At 47.0% G+C, this 16,344-nt stretch overlaps 1 protein-coding gene across 2 annotated transcripts in view; it reads left to right on the plus strand.

Moving 5' to 3' along the window:
- Window positions 1-1,796: 1,796 nt before the first annotated feature.
- KDM7A (lysine demethylase 7A) overlaps window positions 1,797-16,344 on the plus strand; it is a 56,032-nt gene continuing 41,484 nt past the window's right edge. For both annotated transcript variants that reach the window (XM_015867031.2, XM_015867039.2), the window contains exon 1: window positions 1,797-1,932. In XM_015867031.2, the coding sequence (XP_015722517.2) occupies window positions 1,817-1,932 (116 nt within the window). In that variant the 5' untranslated portion in view covers window positions 1,797-1,816. The remainder of the gene's footprint in view (window positions 1,933-16,344) is intronic.

Raw genomic sequence — 16,344 nt, forward strand, 5'->3', positions numbered from 1 at the left:
GCTCAAAGAGTGCCCACAGCAGACAGTGCTGCTGATACAGCTTGCTCTGGCAGAAATCACAACAGCAAAAGGACGTTGTTTGTGGCAGCCCAGAAAGTGTTTGTTCAATATTGAGTTTAGCTCTGCGTGATTGAGGCCGTAACAAATTCCTTCTCCCCGAAACTTCTGCTTGCTGCAGTATGCAGGGCTGGTAAAGGGAAAGTCCCTGCAGGGGACCTGCTTCATCCTGCTTCCTCATTCTTGGCACTCTCACTGCTGGACAGCCCTCAGTCTGCGTCAGCTGAAATTGAATCAAGCACCACTGAGCCAACCCTGAATAGAAGAACACAAGTCTGGCAGCCTCATGCACCTCTTATGGGAATACCCAGTGTGTGCTTTACCAAGGTGATTAAGGGCTTCGTCACTTACAGAGAACTCCTGAAACACAACATGTGTGCGTTTTTATGGCCAATTTGGACGAAGTTACCGCTGCAGCTGGTGAGCTCAGCTTCAAGATAACATTCAGCATGTGACCATGCAAGTAACAGCAACTAAGGAACAGTGAGCTGTTTGCCTTCAGGCTGCAGCGTGGCTGTGTGAACAGAATCACAGAATGAGCCAGGTTGGAAGGGACCTCAAGGATCATGTGGTTCCAGCCCCCCTGCCTGGCAGGGCCACCAAACATACACATTTACTAGATCAGGTTGCTCAGGGCCCCGTCCAACCTGGTCTTGAACACCTCCAAGGACGGGGCATCCACAACCTCCCTGGGCAGCCTGTTCCAGGGCCTAACCACTCTCTTGGTAAAGAACTTCCCCCTGACATCCAACCTAAATCTTCCCTCTTTTAACTTAAAACCATTTCCCCGTGTCCTGCTATTGTCAGCCCTTTCCAAGAGTTTACTCCCCTCCTGGGAGTAAGTTCCCTTCAGGTACTGAAAGGCTGCAATGAGGTCACCCCGCAACCTTCTCTTCTCCAGGCTGAACAAACCCAACTCCCTCAGCCTGTCCTCATAGGGGAGGTGCTCCAGCCCCCTGATCATCTTTGTGACCCTCCTCTGGACCCTTTCCAAAATCTCCATGTCTTTTTTGTACTGAGGGCTCCACACCTGGACACAGTACAACAGATGGGGCCTCACAAGAGCAGAGTAGAGAGGGACAATCACCTCCCTAATGTGGTCAATAAGGCCACATCCAGCCTGGCCTTGAATGCCTCCAGATGGGGCATCCACAACCTCCTTGGTCACAGCGATAGGATTCTATGTGATTCTATGAAGATACTCTGGGACACGCTATTTCCAGACATGTCGATACCACCATTTATTACTCATCACTCCTTTCTGCTGCTGTTAACCTCAGCTCTCTGGATTGCTGATCAGGGTCAAGTACCCAGCCCACCAGCCTTTGCCAGCACCGCGCACACCTCTGTATGCTTGTACGCCTTTGCGCCTGCGCGGCCGGTCCAACCTTCGGCAGCGCTCGGCAACGCTCGGCTGTTTCCGCCGCGGTTACGTAAACAAGGGCAGGGGGGGGCGGCGCGCGCTCTTTCTCTCGGTGTCCTCGCGGCACCCCGCCCCTCCCCCCCCGCCTCCCACGTGACACGGCCCGCGAGGCGCATGCGCGATGCTCGCTCCCCCCGCCCCCTCGGGGGCCGGGTGACGCACGTGCGCGCGTCCCCGCGCGCTGTTGTGCGCGCGCTCCCGCGCCGCCTGTGGCTCTGGGCGGCGGTGCACGCGCGCGGCGCGTGGTGCTGGCACGCGCGCTGTTGTTATTGGTGCCGGCGGCGGCGGCGGGCGGGGGAGGAGCGGCGGGCGCCTCAGTCAGGGAGTTCTTTAAAGATGGCCGGAGCGGCGGCGGCCGCCGCCACCCCCGTGTACTGCGTGTGTCGGGAACCTTACGATGTGAGTCGCTTCATGATCGAGTGCGACATCTGCAAGGACTGGTTCCACGGCAGGTAGGAGCGGGACGGCGGCGGGGAGCGGCGAGCTGCGGGACGGCGGCGGCGGGGCGAGGCGACACGGCGGGCACCCCCCAGCCCGGTACCGGCCGGCGGACAATGGCCACGGCTCCCCCCATCCATCCCCCGGCCCGGCCGCCCTTGGCCCCGCCGTGGGGTCGCTCCCGTTGCGGTGCCGGCCCCGGACACGCGGTGCGAGCGAGCGGCGCCGACCGCGGGGCCCCGTCCCCAAAGTTGCGGCGTTGCGGGGGACGCGTCCCCGGGGCTCCGCGCTGGGACGCGGTGGGTGCGCGCCGGGAACCGCGGCTCTACGCGGGGTTTGACCGCGGTGTGACGGCCGAAGCCCGGTGCCGTGAGCGTGTCTGAGTGCGGATAATAACGGGCTGCCGGCCGGGGGGGGCGGCCGAACAAAGGAGCAAGTTGGGGGTCGGCGGCGCGGGGCTCCGTGAGGCCGGGCGGCGGGACACGGCGGCCGCCCCCATTATGCGGGGAGCCCCGGCGGCGGCGTAGGAAGTGCGCGGTGATTGACAGCGGACATTTAAATACCCCGTCACAAAAAACAGCGGCTGCAGGTTGTGGCGCCCCCTGCCGGCACCGAGCGGGGTCGGCAGCGAGAAAAGCCCCGGTTGGTACCGGTACCCATTTACCCCTTTAAAGTTAAGCGCTGTAACTTTAAGGACGGCGTGTCCTGGAAGCGCAGCGGCTTGTTTGGGTTATGGGAGCGCTGTGTGAGTTGCTCTGAACTTGTTCCTCGCAGTGAAGGTGAAGGTACGGGACTGAGGCTCGCCGTGCCTCTGTGTGTGTCTGTAACTCTGAACTAGCCATGGCTCTGATAGCCCGAACCACCTACTGATATCGCTCGGTCACAGACACGCCGGTTACTGAAGTCGTTCGTAGAAAAAGATAATCGCCTGTGTGATGAAAAAGCTGCGTTGGACCTGTGCGAAGTCTGGGGCCGCATAAAGATCCCAGCAGTCGCTTTGCTGCCGGGTAGTCGGTATCGCAGCGATACTGGGGAGCCCCAGGTGTGTGGGGGAGGCTGCTCGGAGCCGGCAGCTGGGCTGTGGCTGCTGCTCCCGGCCGGTGACAAAGGGCCGGGCCGTGGGAGGCCTCTGTCCTTGCCCAGCTGCGCTCTGCTCCGGGGACTTCTTCCATTGGTCGCAGTGGCAGGAGGCTGCTGCCGTGTTGCCGAAGGAAAACGCCACAAGCCGAGATCCTAAAGTTCCGGATGAATCGGTTTCTTGCTCTTCCAGCTCTTGTGTTGAAATTGTCGTGACTTTTGTTAGGGAGCGTGTAGAACCGTGCTCGATGGAGGCTGTGTTGTGCTGGCAGTGCGCGCTGCTGTGTTAGAGGCTCTTTACTGCCTTCCTGTGTGTAGTCAGGAGAGTGCTTCTGATGTGCAGCTCTGACAGATGTGTGCCAGCCCCATTGTATTCCGTGTGATGCTGGAGCCATTCATCCATCTCCAAATGACCACTTTGGCTTACTGTTGTCCCTATATTAATGCTGTCAAATACGTGTTTCCTTTCTTCTGGCAAACACTGTGCTGTGCTTTATGAGGTTATGAGCCTGCGCTCCGGGTTTACTTGCTCTGTATACAGGCCGAGCGCCTGGCCACAACCTTGTGCAGTTACAGCGTGCTGAACAGAAGCCTGTGATGTGTGTTGGTGTGCTGTGGGCTTCATAGCTTCCTCAGTGCTTTGCACAAGAGAGACAAACTGTCAGTCGCTTTATTTCCACATCTACCTATTTATTTTGTTTTTTAAATGCCCCGCTAAGCCTCCTGTCCCTTTCTGCCTTGTCTGGAATATACTCCAGCAGAGAAGCTCCTCTACTTTGCTGTGTGCTCACCTTGAGGCTGTCAGTAGCTCCTTACACCTGTGTAAGCTCTGGGCTTTGTCTTCTGCCATTACCCGGTGTCCTCGCCTAACCCTTGGCATCTTTGCCATCTCCAATTTTTGATGCTGTTCCACAGCTATCAGGTCAGCCGTGTCCTGCCTTCTTTTATCACATGGATACATATTGTCTGTGTAAGGTTAAAGGCGTTCGGGCTGGACAGGCACGTGGCCCTGATGTACAGCTAACTATTCTTAGAACGTGTCTGGAGTGTGCAGAAATCCTATTGTCAGCGTGGAACTCTTTGTCTTTTTATTCCCTATATATGACTCACACACTCAACTAGACTTAGGGGCATTGCAGAGACCTCACTTATTCTTGTGCACCGGATTCGAAGAAGATCTGGATGAACTTAACGTTTCTTCAAGCGTACGATGTTTGCACAATGTAACGTTGTCTGAAATGCTTGAGAAATGAATAATCATGAAGTTAGAGCTTGCAGGGGCTGCGTGCTTTGTGAAGCTGCGCTGGTGTACGGCGCCGGCTATAACGGAGCATGGAGGAGTCAGTCAAACTGACAATTAACAACTGCAAGTGTCCCTGTGCTGCTTCTGTGCGGCACTTCTCCAGCGCTGTTTTGTCTGTCAGGGAGAGTACGCTGAGCTCCCAGCACGTCTCAGTGGCAGGTAGGGGGAGAAATTAGCCACTGATATATGCGGTTTGCCTATTATGTCAGGTAGAGAAATCCTGCTTCCCCAAACAGTCTTTGCCATTTAAAATGCATGTAACCTTTTTCGATGTTGTTTTTTTTTTTAATATTAAAAATAATAATATATACATATATTTTGAAACAAAGGGATTGTATTCTTCAAAGCCAGCACGAGGGGGGAAAAAGAAAGGGGTGTTCTGAAAGAAATGCCCATCCACCTTATTGCAGCTTTACGTGCAGTTGCATCTTCTGTGATTTGTAAATGAAACTTGGCAGCTTATAAATCAATATTTTATCTGGGCAGGTTAGGGGGCTCTCAGCTGTGTGTAGTGTGTATGTCATAGAATCACAGAATGGCCTGGGTTGACAAGGACCATGATGATCGTTGAATTTCAACCCCCTGCTATGTGCAGGGTCACCAACCACCAGCCCAGGCTGCCCAGAGCCACATCCAGCCTGGCCTCGAATGCCTGCAGGGATGGGGCAGCCACAACCTCCTTGGGCAACCTGTGCCAGTACATACATATGTACGTACTTCTGTTACTGTACAAAACTCAACCGATTACATTTCTATGTTATCGTTTATAGATTGATGAGTTTTGCTCTTCAGATTAATTCTGTGTTCTGTGAGGCCTTCTTGGAATAATTAACTTCCTTTCCCTTATCCTGGAGCACTCACTGATGGGAGATTTTGTCTGCTTTGTCATTGAGCTTTTGATGTTGTCTACCACTCTGCCGTGAAGCAGCATCATTTGAAAAGAAAGGCCATTTGTGCTTTTTGAGGATGATTATTTAAATTGCAAGTACCTTGAGGTATACAATCCCAGAGAACATCGTTTTTGTGCTATTTGTATATATTTGAGCCTGTTCTTCCTTTAGTCTCTGAAGAAGCGGAACATTTCTTGGTTGCTCCTTAGCTCGATCTCCACTCTGAAGCCAGGGTTTCCTCTTGTAGCTGTTAACAGGGTGCTGTGTATCCCACTGCCCTGCTTTATACTCTAGGGGCTGACTCCTCAAGGAAAGAAGAAAACATCCATGCTACAGTGGCTACCTTTCTTGAATTGGTTCTTTGTTTTGAGGCTGTGTACAGCAGGTTCTGCTAACAGGCTCCACCAAGCCTTTGCTGCTTGGAGAGGCTGCCCTGCTCCTGGCTGCCGGCTCCTATAATTTCTCTTTTGCTGGGTCAGTGCTTGTCTGATTGCTCGATAAGTCAGCTCTGCTCAGAACACTGACCAAAACCATTCTTTCACTTGGTTATGAGTTTTTGTGGGCTCATCGTATGCTGGGATAAGTATCGGTCAGTTGCAGTGCACTGCTTGGAGCTGTGTTGCTGGAGGAGATGACAGCGGGGCAGCCACCCTGTTGGGGTCCATGGAGCATTTCTGCATCTCATTCTGCAGATGCGAGCCTGCCTTGTGTCTGATGTGTTGATCCAGATCCATGTGCTCATTGACTGGGGTCCTCTGTGGGTGGGGCACCTCCTTGGTGGATGTGGTGTGTGGCTCAGAGTTCTCCCATCTGCAGAGATACATGAAGCTTGGAGCTTCTCTTACAGGGGGCAGGGCTGGCTGCAAAGCCTGTTACAAATGCCTTTTGGTGTGGATCTTCTGTTTATTGGAAATTAACACCTCGTAACTGTGAGACACATCTACATATGTTCAGGAGCCTGAGCTGAATCAACAAATTGTTGTGTGGTCACTAGAGCTTTCATCTGGCACCAGAGGCCGTTGAGCTGACTTGCTGGCTTCAAGGATATGCAAGCTTTAAATTCTCGTGGAAACTAGGAGGCTGTTTTCGTCCTCAGGAGAAATCAGCACATTTGTTGTCCATAGTTGTCTTTGGTTTTGCCTTGTTTCCGTAGAGCGAGGCAGAGGCTTGAGCTCAAGCCGGGTGAGCTGTGTCCTCTGCCAAAGAATTAAGGAATTCCAAGTGACTCTAACAGTACCGAAGCTGAAGTGGTTTGGGTTAAAACTGAGAAGGAACTAGTAATAAAGATCCCAGACTAGCACTTGTGTAATTGATTGTTTCAAATCCTTTTATATTCTTAATTTGAGTAAGCCATGTTTTCCCCCCTGCTCTGTTCCCATCTGTGAAGTGGGAAGGCTTATTAATATAAAGTAGATGTATTCTACCATAATAAGCACTACAAACTGGTAAGTATTCAAATTTCTTCATTTTTTGAAGCTGTATTAACATGCACTGTTCTATGTATGAGGTTTTTACTTTCCAGTTTTCTTGCAAAACTGGTTTTGATTGAAGAATATGTACATCTGAAAGTTAGCACTTCTTTCCTTTTGACCTGTGACTTAGTTTGTGGGTTGTTGGGTTTTTTTTTTCATTGGATGTCCTGGAGTGAAAGATGGCAGCTAGTTTAGAATATGCATTCTGCCATAATCACAGAATCACAGAATGACCCGGGTTGGAAGGGACCTCAAGGATCATGTAGTTCCAACCCCCCTGCCTGGCAGGGCCACCAGACATACACCTTTACTAGATCAGGTTGCCCAGGGCCCCGTCCAACCTGGTCTTGAACACCTCCAAGGACGGGGCATCCACAACCTCCCTGGGCAGCCTGTTCCAGGGCCTAACCACTCTCCTAGTGAAGAACTTCCCCCTGACATCCAACCTAAATCTTCCCTCTTTTAACTTAAAACCATTTCCCCGTGTCCTGCTATTGTCAGCCCTTTCGAAGAGTTTACTCCCTTCCTGGGAGTAAGTTCCCTTCAGGTATTGAAAGGCTGCAGTGAGGTCACCCCACAACCTTCTCTTCTCTAGGCTGAACAATCCCAACTCCCTCATCCTGTCCTCATAGGGGAGGTGCTCCAGCCCCCTGATCATCTTTGTGGCCCTCCTCCAGTCCCTTTCCAAAATCTCCATGTCTTTTTGTACTGAGGGCTCCACACCTGCAAAGCCTTGCCCATTTCTAAGAGAAATATTGGGGCGTCCGTAGCTGAGCTTTTAGAATTAGGGCTGTGACAGGATTTGAGGGAGCTTCTTCTAAACAGTGCTCAGAATGCTACTGGTTTTAATTTTCAGAGTAAAAATTCATCGCCTATTAAATGTTAGTTGAAAGATGCTGAGATTCGGCATTACTGGTTTAAACAGTGCCTTCTGATTTCTTGTAGTGCTGTGATTGATCAACACCAGCCTTACTGATACCACCGCTTTCATTTTAGCTGTTCTTAATAGTGTCAGTGAGGATCATGGTGTTGTGTAGTTTGACTAGCGAATCTGTTATCGGTCAGTTAATTGACGATGATTTGGTATATCAGACTATCATTTGCTGATGCTTACGTAGCACTTCCATATCTTTTTTTCCCACGTTTTATTTATTATGTGCCTAATTTCACCGAGGAACTGAAATTTATTCGAAAGGCTCAGTGTTGCGACTTGAATGTCTACAAACTGCGGAGGTGAGAGAGGTGTGGGGAGGAGGCGGCTGCTTGGTGCGCTGATTTCTGTCTACTACCATCAAAAATGAAACATCTTCCTTTTTCTTTAAACTTATCTCGATCTGTTGATTTGTTTACAATGCTGGGTTCTCTAAGGGAAACACAATGGCAATAAAACGAATTAAGCCTCGCAGTGGAGTTTCATTCTGTTAACTGCCAGTGGGCAAAAATCACATTAATTCTGTTTTCACTCTCCATTTGCGGTTTCTAGCTTTCTGTGGACGGTTCCCATATTCGTTAGCAGCTTTCATGAGCTCAGTTCGGTTTTATGCGCACTTCCTATATCATGCGAGAGCGTCTCTGCTCTGTTTACATGACAGTTGGCACAAATTGAAGATGAACTCATACTCTTCACATAAATATTTATACTCGCCCTACATAATATTAAAACAAAACACCATTGTCTCAGAACAGCTCTGAGTAATCAGTGAACGCTTTCACAGGTACAGCATGCTTTAAAAAACAGAAGAATACTCCAAGCCTTACAGTTGTCTCATTGCTAAAGTATGAACATCTGATTAGCGATATCACAGTGGCTTTACTGGTGATCCAGGAGATTGGAGTGAAATGTACAGCTTTGAAAATGGCAAAGCTATTTCTTACTCCTAGTCCTTTGTAATGAGTTGTAGCGTTGTTAGCTCGCGAATAGCCATCAGAAGTCTGCTATATGGTGGTAATGTGGGCTTATGTGGCTAGTTACATCTCCTCAGGTCAATTCCGCTTTTGAATGGAATTAATATTTAATACCATTTTCTCCATTACTTCAGCGCTAACTAAAGGGGAATTTCAAATCGCTCTTTCTCATTGAAAATACTGAATGTGTTGTTGCTCAGGCAGCCATAAATGCTGACGTCTGCTGCAAAAGTAAGAAAGCTTCCTTCAAACTCTTCAGCATCGTTCTGTCTGAAAACCCAACTGGAGTGAGGATGACTGCTGTAAATGTTTAATGCGCTGCGGTATGAAGAAGTCTATTTATTTTCATTTGAGGCTGTCAGCTGATAGCGCACGTAGCCTGGCAAATTCATTTCATAAATTTAATTGTTTGTTCCCTTTACGTGAACGCTTTATTCACTTAAAGGCTCTTAAAGCACTTTTCATGGAAAGGAGTGCGAGGAGAGGTGATGTTCTGAGAAATGAAGCCTTTGATATTCAGGATGTAGGATTGATCTGATCTGTCATTCTTACCAGTTATCGGGCAGTATTTTCTGAACAGACTGACGTTTTCCTTTCGGGATATTGATCTTTGCGGATGGATAGACAAAGGCCAAATTGTGTAAATGAAAAGCAGCCAAACAAATTGCCGTGTCCTACTATGCCAAACCGCTTGTAAAACTTCTGCTTGGCTTGCCAGTGGTACATGTTTCTAGTTTTGTTTCAGTAACATCACTCAGAGCTATTCAGGAGATGACTACATCATGCAGTTGGCTTGCGGAGTGCAGTGTTGGGAACAACAGAGGTGGGATGAGGCGCTGCAAAGCCAACACGTGCCTTGCAGGAGTGCTGGGGGCAGAGCTAAGGGCAGTGTGTGTGGCTTGGAACGGCACCAGAAGGATAGGTATGCTGATGGGATGTTGTGCCCAGGCAAATGCTGACCCTCGACCTCTAAGGATAATGCTTTCTAACTTCATGATGGTGTACCATGTTGGCACACCACAGCCTCAAGCCCAAATGAACTGTCCTTTTAGGCATTTCACTGTGCTCTGTTGTTTATGAAGGAAAGGACTAGAAGCACGTTAATGAAAACGATGTCTACGTGTAGTCTGTTAAATCTCAGGTTGAGTTCTTACTTCAGCGCTTGTCTGCACTGAGGGTACATCAACATGATGTGAAAATGAGCAGCAACTTGCTGCTGCTGCTGTGCTCTTCTGTGTCACTTTCTGGGACCTCTGGGGATGTCGTTTGAAGTCTCTTAATGCTTCAATAAAACGTGCTGCTCTTGTAATGAGCATGGAAGAAGTAGCTCTGAATGCTGCTCTTATTCTTGCTAAGGAAGAGTGACTTCTAGCTGTCAGTATTGAGTGATTGGGCTGGAATCCTTACTGAAAAGTGGGGGTCTTAAAGAAGACTCAAACCCTCTATAGATGTGTAAAATTTGCTTACTTCTAGTTGGCTCGGGTACTGTACAGACTCATTAAGGTAAGAGAGGTTGAAATCTTGCATACTGGAGAAAGGAAGTTATTGTTGGTGCAAGAGCTTGACTTGTTAATGTGAGGTACTGTTATTTACTTCTCACAAAACTAAATACATGCCCCATGTGTAACTGGTGACACTGACAGTAACCTGAACCGGCTTCCTCATGTACAATCTTAATTCTTGTGTTTTCTGAAGATGGATATTTGGTTTGAGGTTATCTTATGCAGCTCCAAGGTTTGAATTGCTGCAATTCCTTTCAGAGAAAGCTTTCTCTGGATGTATTCATAATTGCGGTCCTATAGGAAGCATTGTTAAATTGATCAGTAGACTTTAAAAGAAAAAAAAAAAAAGCATTGTTTTAGGACACAAAAAAGATTGTACAGTAACATGTGCTTACTTGTTTGTGTTCAAGGAGGACAGGAGCAGGACTGAAGATAATCTTAGCTATGTCTGAGTGCCCTGACCAGAAGGTTGTTTGGGTTATGTTACATTCTTTTCTGGCTGTGGTTCCTGGATCCTTTTCTGCAGAGTAAGAGCCGTCAGTGGGGAGATAAGGTGTGTCTGGAATCAAAAATAGCCCTGAGATGAGCATTCCCTGGAGTTGTGTGTGTTTCAGCTACAACAATGGAAGCAAATTCAGCTGCCCACCTCTCTTGGAGAAACAAGATAATTTGTCCCCTCCAAACCCTGAGCTCTACTCTGTGTTCTTAGTGCCCTGTGCTGGGAAAGCGTGACAGCTGTGCTTTGCCTGGCTTCCTTGCCAGGATGCCTGGCATTCACTGGTGGGGGTGAGTGGGAATAGACGGAGCTCTGGGAACCCTCAAGTCAAGCAGAGGAGTCTGAGAGGAGTTTAGATCAATCTGTGGCTGGCCATCCTGAATTTAAGTAGTCATTAGGGAGTCTACATCCTAACTTCGATATTACCCTGATACCTTCATACAGGTATATCCCTTTCCCCTGTTCTTACAACTTCCCCTAGTTTTTCTCTATTATGAATTTGGAAGTATTCATTTCTTACAGCCTTTTATTCCAAGGCTAAATCCTATTGCACATCCTGTTTTAACTGATCCACTATTAACATCGTGGAGTAAATCTAGCAGTCAAATTATTTTTGGTTGAAACCAGATATCTAAGTGGAGTGATAGGCCCAGAAAACTTGCTTGGGATCACCGAACTACTGAGGCTAGAAAGGATCATCTAGTCCACTTCACTACCCAAACAAGATCACTTAGAACAGCATGCTCAGAGAAACGTCCAGCTGGTTTCTGAGCATCTCCACAACCACAAGCTCCGCAGCATCCTTGATGTCTTCCAGTGTTTGGCTGACCTCACGGTAACAAAACATTTACCAACTGAAAAGAAAGAAGAGCTGTGCTCAAATGGGACCACGTGTGCTTCTGTTTGTGACTGTTGCCACTTGTCCCATCACTGCTGTGAAAAGTTTGCCTCTTCCCTCTAAGTGAATGTCCTCCTGCACCTTCTCTTTTCTCAAGGCTGAAGGTTCATAGCTCTCAGTGCTCCTCATCTGCAGGCTGACTTAGTTCTTTGCTCTCTCTGTGGCACCTGGCTGGACTTGTGCCAGCAATTCCTTGTTGCTCTTGTACTGGGGATCCAGCACTGGATCCAGCCCTGCAGGTGTGGCTGTGCTGATGCTGAGCAGAGGGCAAGATTGCCTTCCTCCACCTGTGGGCAGCTCAGGGATTGCAGTCCAAGATGCTTTCAGCTCTCTGCCGCGGTTGCTGTAGTGGTCATGGTCAGCTTGCAGTTTGCCAGAGCCATCCTTCCACAGAGCTGCATTCCAGCCCATTGGTCCTCTGTGTATATTGATGCAGACAAAGCCAAAGACCTGTAATAATGTGTGTTTTCATTCTTGAATTGCAAATACTTCATTTACTTAATTTATATCAAAACATTTTCATATAATCGCTGCTTGTTGTATTGACGCCCAAGATAAAAATGCTTGAATGTGTTGCTTTTTTTGGCAGACTTCCTGTCTTCACTCACAATCAAATGAAGCAAAATTTGAGCTAGGAATCTTCTCCTGAAGAATTAATCGTTTGTTTTTTCCCCTGTCTCAGACTAAGTAAATCTTAATGCCTTTGGTAATTTTTGCAGGAATAGTAAATCTCTGCACTCACTTTCAGGGGACCTCTTATATTAGATCTTCTGCTTCCTGCTTTATGTCTTCCTGTGTGCATTTCTGTTCCAACATTATCCGTGTTTCTCCCGCTGTGAAGAAAAAGGAGGTGTTGTAAGAGTTAGAGATATCAATCTGGCACACATACATATGTTTTGTTTCTTTTTTTCCCCCTTCTGAAGCTGTAGAACTGGGTTGCACAGGCTGTGGTGTAAAGATTACCTCTAAAAGCGTTCGTGTCCAAAGCCTAAAATAAAGGATGTGATTTGTCCTTTTTCGAGTAATGTAGACAACTGTAGATAGCTTATGATAGAGCCAAGCTGGTTTCAGTAAACTGGATCTGAACTGTTTAGAGTTTTAGATTAAAATCGGTGTGTCAAATTGTAACCAGAAGAAAAATAATCGATGCAGATAGAATTAAACCTTAGTACTGATGTAACTCAACCCCAGAACTCTGCTCAGCTTTGTTCTGCGCTATTTGAAGTTTCCACGTGGCCTGAAAATAACTATGCTTCATTAGATCCATCTGAGAGCGATTGAGCAGTTAGATTACCGTAGATAGAATAATGTGTAGAAACAACTTCTCGATACGTTATGGACTACACAGATGCCGTTTTGCCACTATGCCCCTCTGGACCTCCATAAGCAGCTGAAAATCCAATAAAGATCCCTAAATGATGGGCATTATCCAGTTGATTGAAGGAGCTTATTCTACTTACAGCTCTGCCTGCCAGCCAAAGTAACATCTGATATTTAAACTCATTATTTGTGTATCTGAAACAGTTTGCTTGTATCATAGCTTAAATAGAAGTTAATGTAATCAGCTACTCCATCTGCGTTTGAAATGAGGATGGCGAGCTAGAGATGATGAGCCGCTTTGCTCTCGGATTTCTTCAAAAATGAAGCATCTGTCTCTGCTTGCTATTGACTGTTAGTCTGTTTGCCATGGAAGTCAGGAATTCCAATGCTATGGAGGACGTCATATTCTCTTTTGCAACTGGAAGCTGAAGAAATGATTCTGCTAACAAAAAAAGCTTGATCGAGGGACGAGAGTTCTTGGCGGTATCTGAAGAGGATTGTAGACTGGGGGGTGTGTGTGTGGGGGGAATCGCGCAGCTGAGAAGCAGAGGAGGTTAAAAATATCTTCAAGCCTTTTTCCTTAAAGGAAGAGAGAGGTTTCATGATTCAAATTCTGAAGGAAATAAACTCATTTTAGGTACAACTGCAGAGAGCAAGTGTTCGGTGAGCGTTAGGAGGCCTTTAAAACCAGTCACCGTCTGGTTTGGAAACTTTAAAAACAGTTAGGTGATACGGCATATTGAGTTTAAGGCCCTAATTGAGAGGTATGTAAAGCAGGCTGAAGGCAAATTTGCTGTTGCTGTCTTCTATAAAAATAGCCACAGTAAGTAACCCGGGAAGAAGGGATTTGCCGCAGTGGAGTATTAAGGTTGTGCTAATACTGGTTAATGGTGTAGGCTGGGAGAGACAGGAGCAGGTATTGCCTCATTGCGAACTGAAAGCTGTGTTCTTAAAGCATGCCTGACATTGCCCAATGCATGAGCACAGTTCTTGGTTCTATTTTTTTGGTACTTCTATCAAAAAAATGAAATATTGGCATTTCTGGCAATGGCTGAGAGGAACCTTTATGGGTTTGTTACCTGTTTGCCTCCAAAGCTTTTATTATGATTGAGCTTGAGAACTGAGACGTCTGATAGTATCTACTGACAGCGTTGCTCAAGATGTTGAAAGACCGACAGAATGTGCATTGCATGAAATAACAAAGTACTGGTACTACTTGTCATGTGTCACGATCTTTCTAAATAGCTCATCTTTATTAGGCAACCTGGTCTTTCTAAATAGCTCATCTTCATTAGGGAGGCTGAATAAGCAGGCAGCGTGCTGCAAGAGGTGCAATCCAGGCCCTTTATTGATACAGAGCAGTCAGCTCTTGTAGATGTTGGGAAGGAAGTGGAGCAGCTGAAGGTACGCCAACAGTGTCCCAAATGAATCAGAAAACACTTGTAGTATGTGGTGCAGATCACCTAACTGCTGATGGGCCTGATACCCATTGTCATGAGGCTTGGCTATAGGTAGCTCCGCAGTTCAAAGACTGTTACAAGTGAGCATGTAAGATCTGTTAGTATTTTTTGTTCAATCTCTTGAAACAAATAAAAAACAGCCCCAAGACCCACCCCTGAAGAATCAACTACAAAAAACCCAATCAAACAGAATGGGCGCTGGCAGCAGCTGTTCCTGCAGCTGAAGCTACTGATACTGGAAACATCAAGGAACTGATAAAGCTAAATATCTCCTCAAAGAAGGGGTTGGGATACCTGCAGGTAGTCACACTGAGATCACCTCTGTCTAAAAGAGTTTGCATCATCTAGCATTCACTTTGCACCCAGTGCCAGTATGTGCGTCTCTGGATGCGATAACATCTTACTTCTCTGTTGTGCAGAGAATATGGCTAAATTCTAGGCAGTCTTTCAGATGGATTTCAGAAGAGCATCTCTCTCTGCCATCTGGTTGTGTAAGCTGTTGGCGATCTACTAACTCATACTAGTTCTGAGTGTTAGTGACTAATGAGGGCAGAGTTATGCAGCAGGCCTGGCTGGGTCTGTCAGCTTTCATTGTCAAACGTGGCAGTTCTGCCTCTTCCTGATTACGCAGCCCCACTGCCTTTCATAGGCTGGCTCTGATAGTTGTCTGACTGTGCTGTAAACTACCTTGGTAAACAAGGACTGAACTTGTTAGGTTAGTTTCTGTCAGATAGGCAGGTGAAAACAAGTGGCTTTGTCATCATGCAAGTACTGGGGCCATTGCAGAGAAGGGAATGAGAGTGTTGGAAGTGAGTGAATAACTTGCCTCTTCTAGGGGCTGCCAGCTGTTAAATCAGTGCAAGTTTATATCATCTCACTTGTCATTTTGGGCTGAACCTCAGTTTCCCTTCAAAAACTGCTTGTGATTCAGTTAATTTCTCTCCTTTCCTCTTCTTCTAGTGGCCTCTCTCCCAGAACCAAATAATTTGTTGTTCAGTGGTAATGCCCTATTGTACAGGAGCACAAACCTGCTACAGTCTGCACTGTGACCACCACAGACATTTGTACTGTCTGTGCTCAAATGATTTGGACCCCCCTACTCTTAGAACTATTCAGTGTTAAGCCTTCCTTTCTGCGTCACTTGTGGGGAAGATAGAATAGCTTTCATTTGCTTCAGTATGCATCTAGCAGTTACAAGTCTGTTAAGTCAGTATCTAAAGTAAGATTGGGCAGCTGATTTTTCCCTTTCCTTGCTGAGTCAGACTGGGGAAATAGTGGAGGGCAATGAGCTGCAGCAGGGAGACTGAATTCCTGAGTGGAGCACTTTGCTTCATATGTGAAGGGTTGTGCTGATTACTAGTTTTAAAGGGCTAAAGAAATTCCCTTCTCTCACTGTGCTGCACTGTTTAGTTTTCAGGTCTGCCATACTTGACTTAAATGTGACTTTTCTGATCTCCTTGAGGCAGCTTATTTTGATAGCAATGTACAGTAAACGGTCTGGTTCTCTAGACCTTCATTTCAGAAGGACAGGGACAAGAAGTAATTGTAAATGTTCTTTCAAAGCAGCTTATTGCAGTCAGTATAGTCGGGTAGTTGGGTAGAAAAAGCAGAAATGTCAGCTTATGTAGGAGGAGAGTTGTGTGTGTGCTTAATGGATGATGCTATACAGAAGTACTTCAGTGAGGTTAACTCTGCCTTGTCATGAAACCATCGCCAGCAAAATTACTTCTCTCATTAAGCTGCTGCATGTAATCCATGATGGTCAATGCCATTATGAATTAAACTGGGCTGTGTCTCTTCCTGACACTCTTACACGCTACTGAAAAGGTTAATTGCCTTCCGTGCGTGTTTCTGAATGTGAAGCTCTTTGGATAACCTGAGCGTGAGCTTTAACTGCAGTTTGAAAAGTTGTGCCCCCTCCAATTTGTTTAATTTGTAGTACTTACAATACTATATAATAATATAAAATAATAATAATAGGTATTCCACTGTGTGAAAAATCAGCTTTCCACATGACACTTTCGTCATACAATTACACTGATGGTAGCAGTTGTCAAAATACTTTGTATAAGTAACGATCCTTTCTCTCTTCAGTCTAGCACT

Source organism: Coturnix japonica, chromosome 1, assembly GCF_054131305.1.
Source record: "Coturnix japonica strain WE chromosome 1, WE-NBRP24, whole genome shotgun sequence".
Taxonomy (NCBI): domain Eukaryota; kingdom Metazoa; phylum Chordata; class Aves; order Galliformes; family Phasianidae; genus Coturnix; species Coturnix japonica.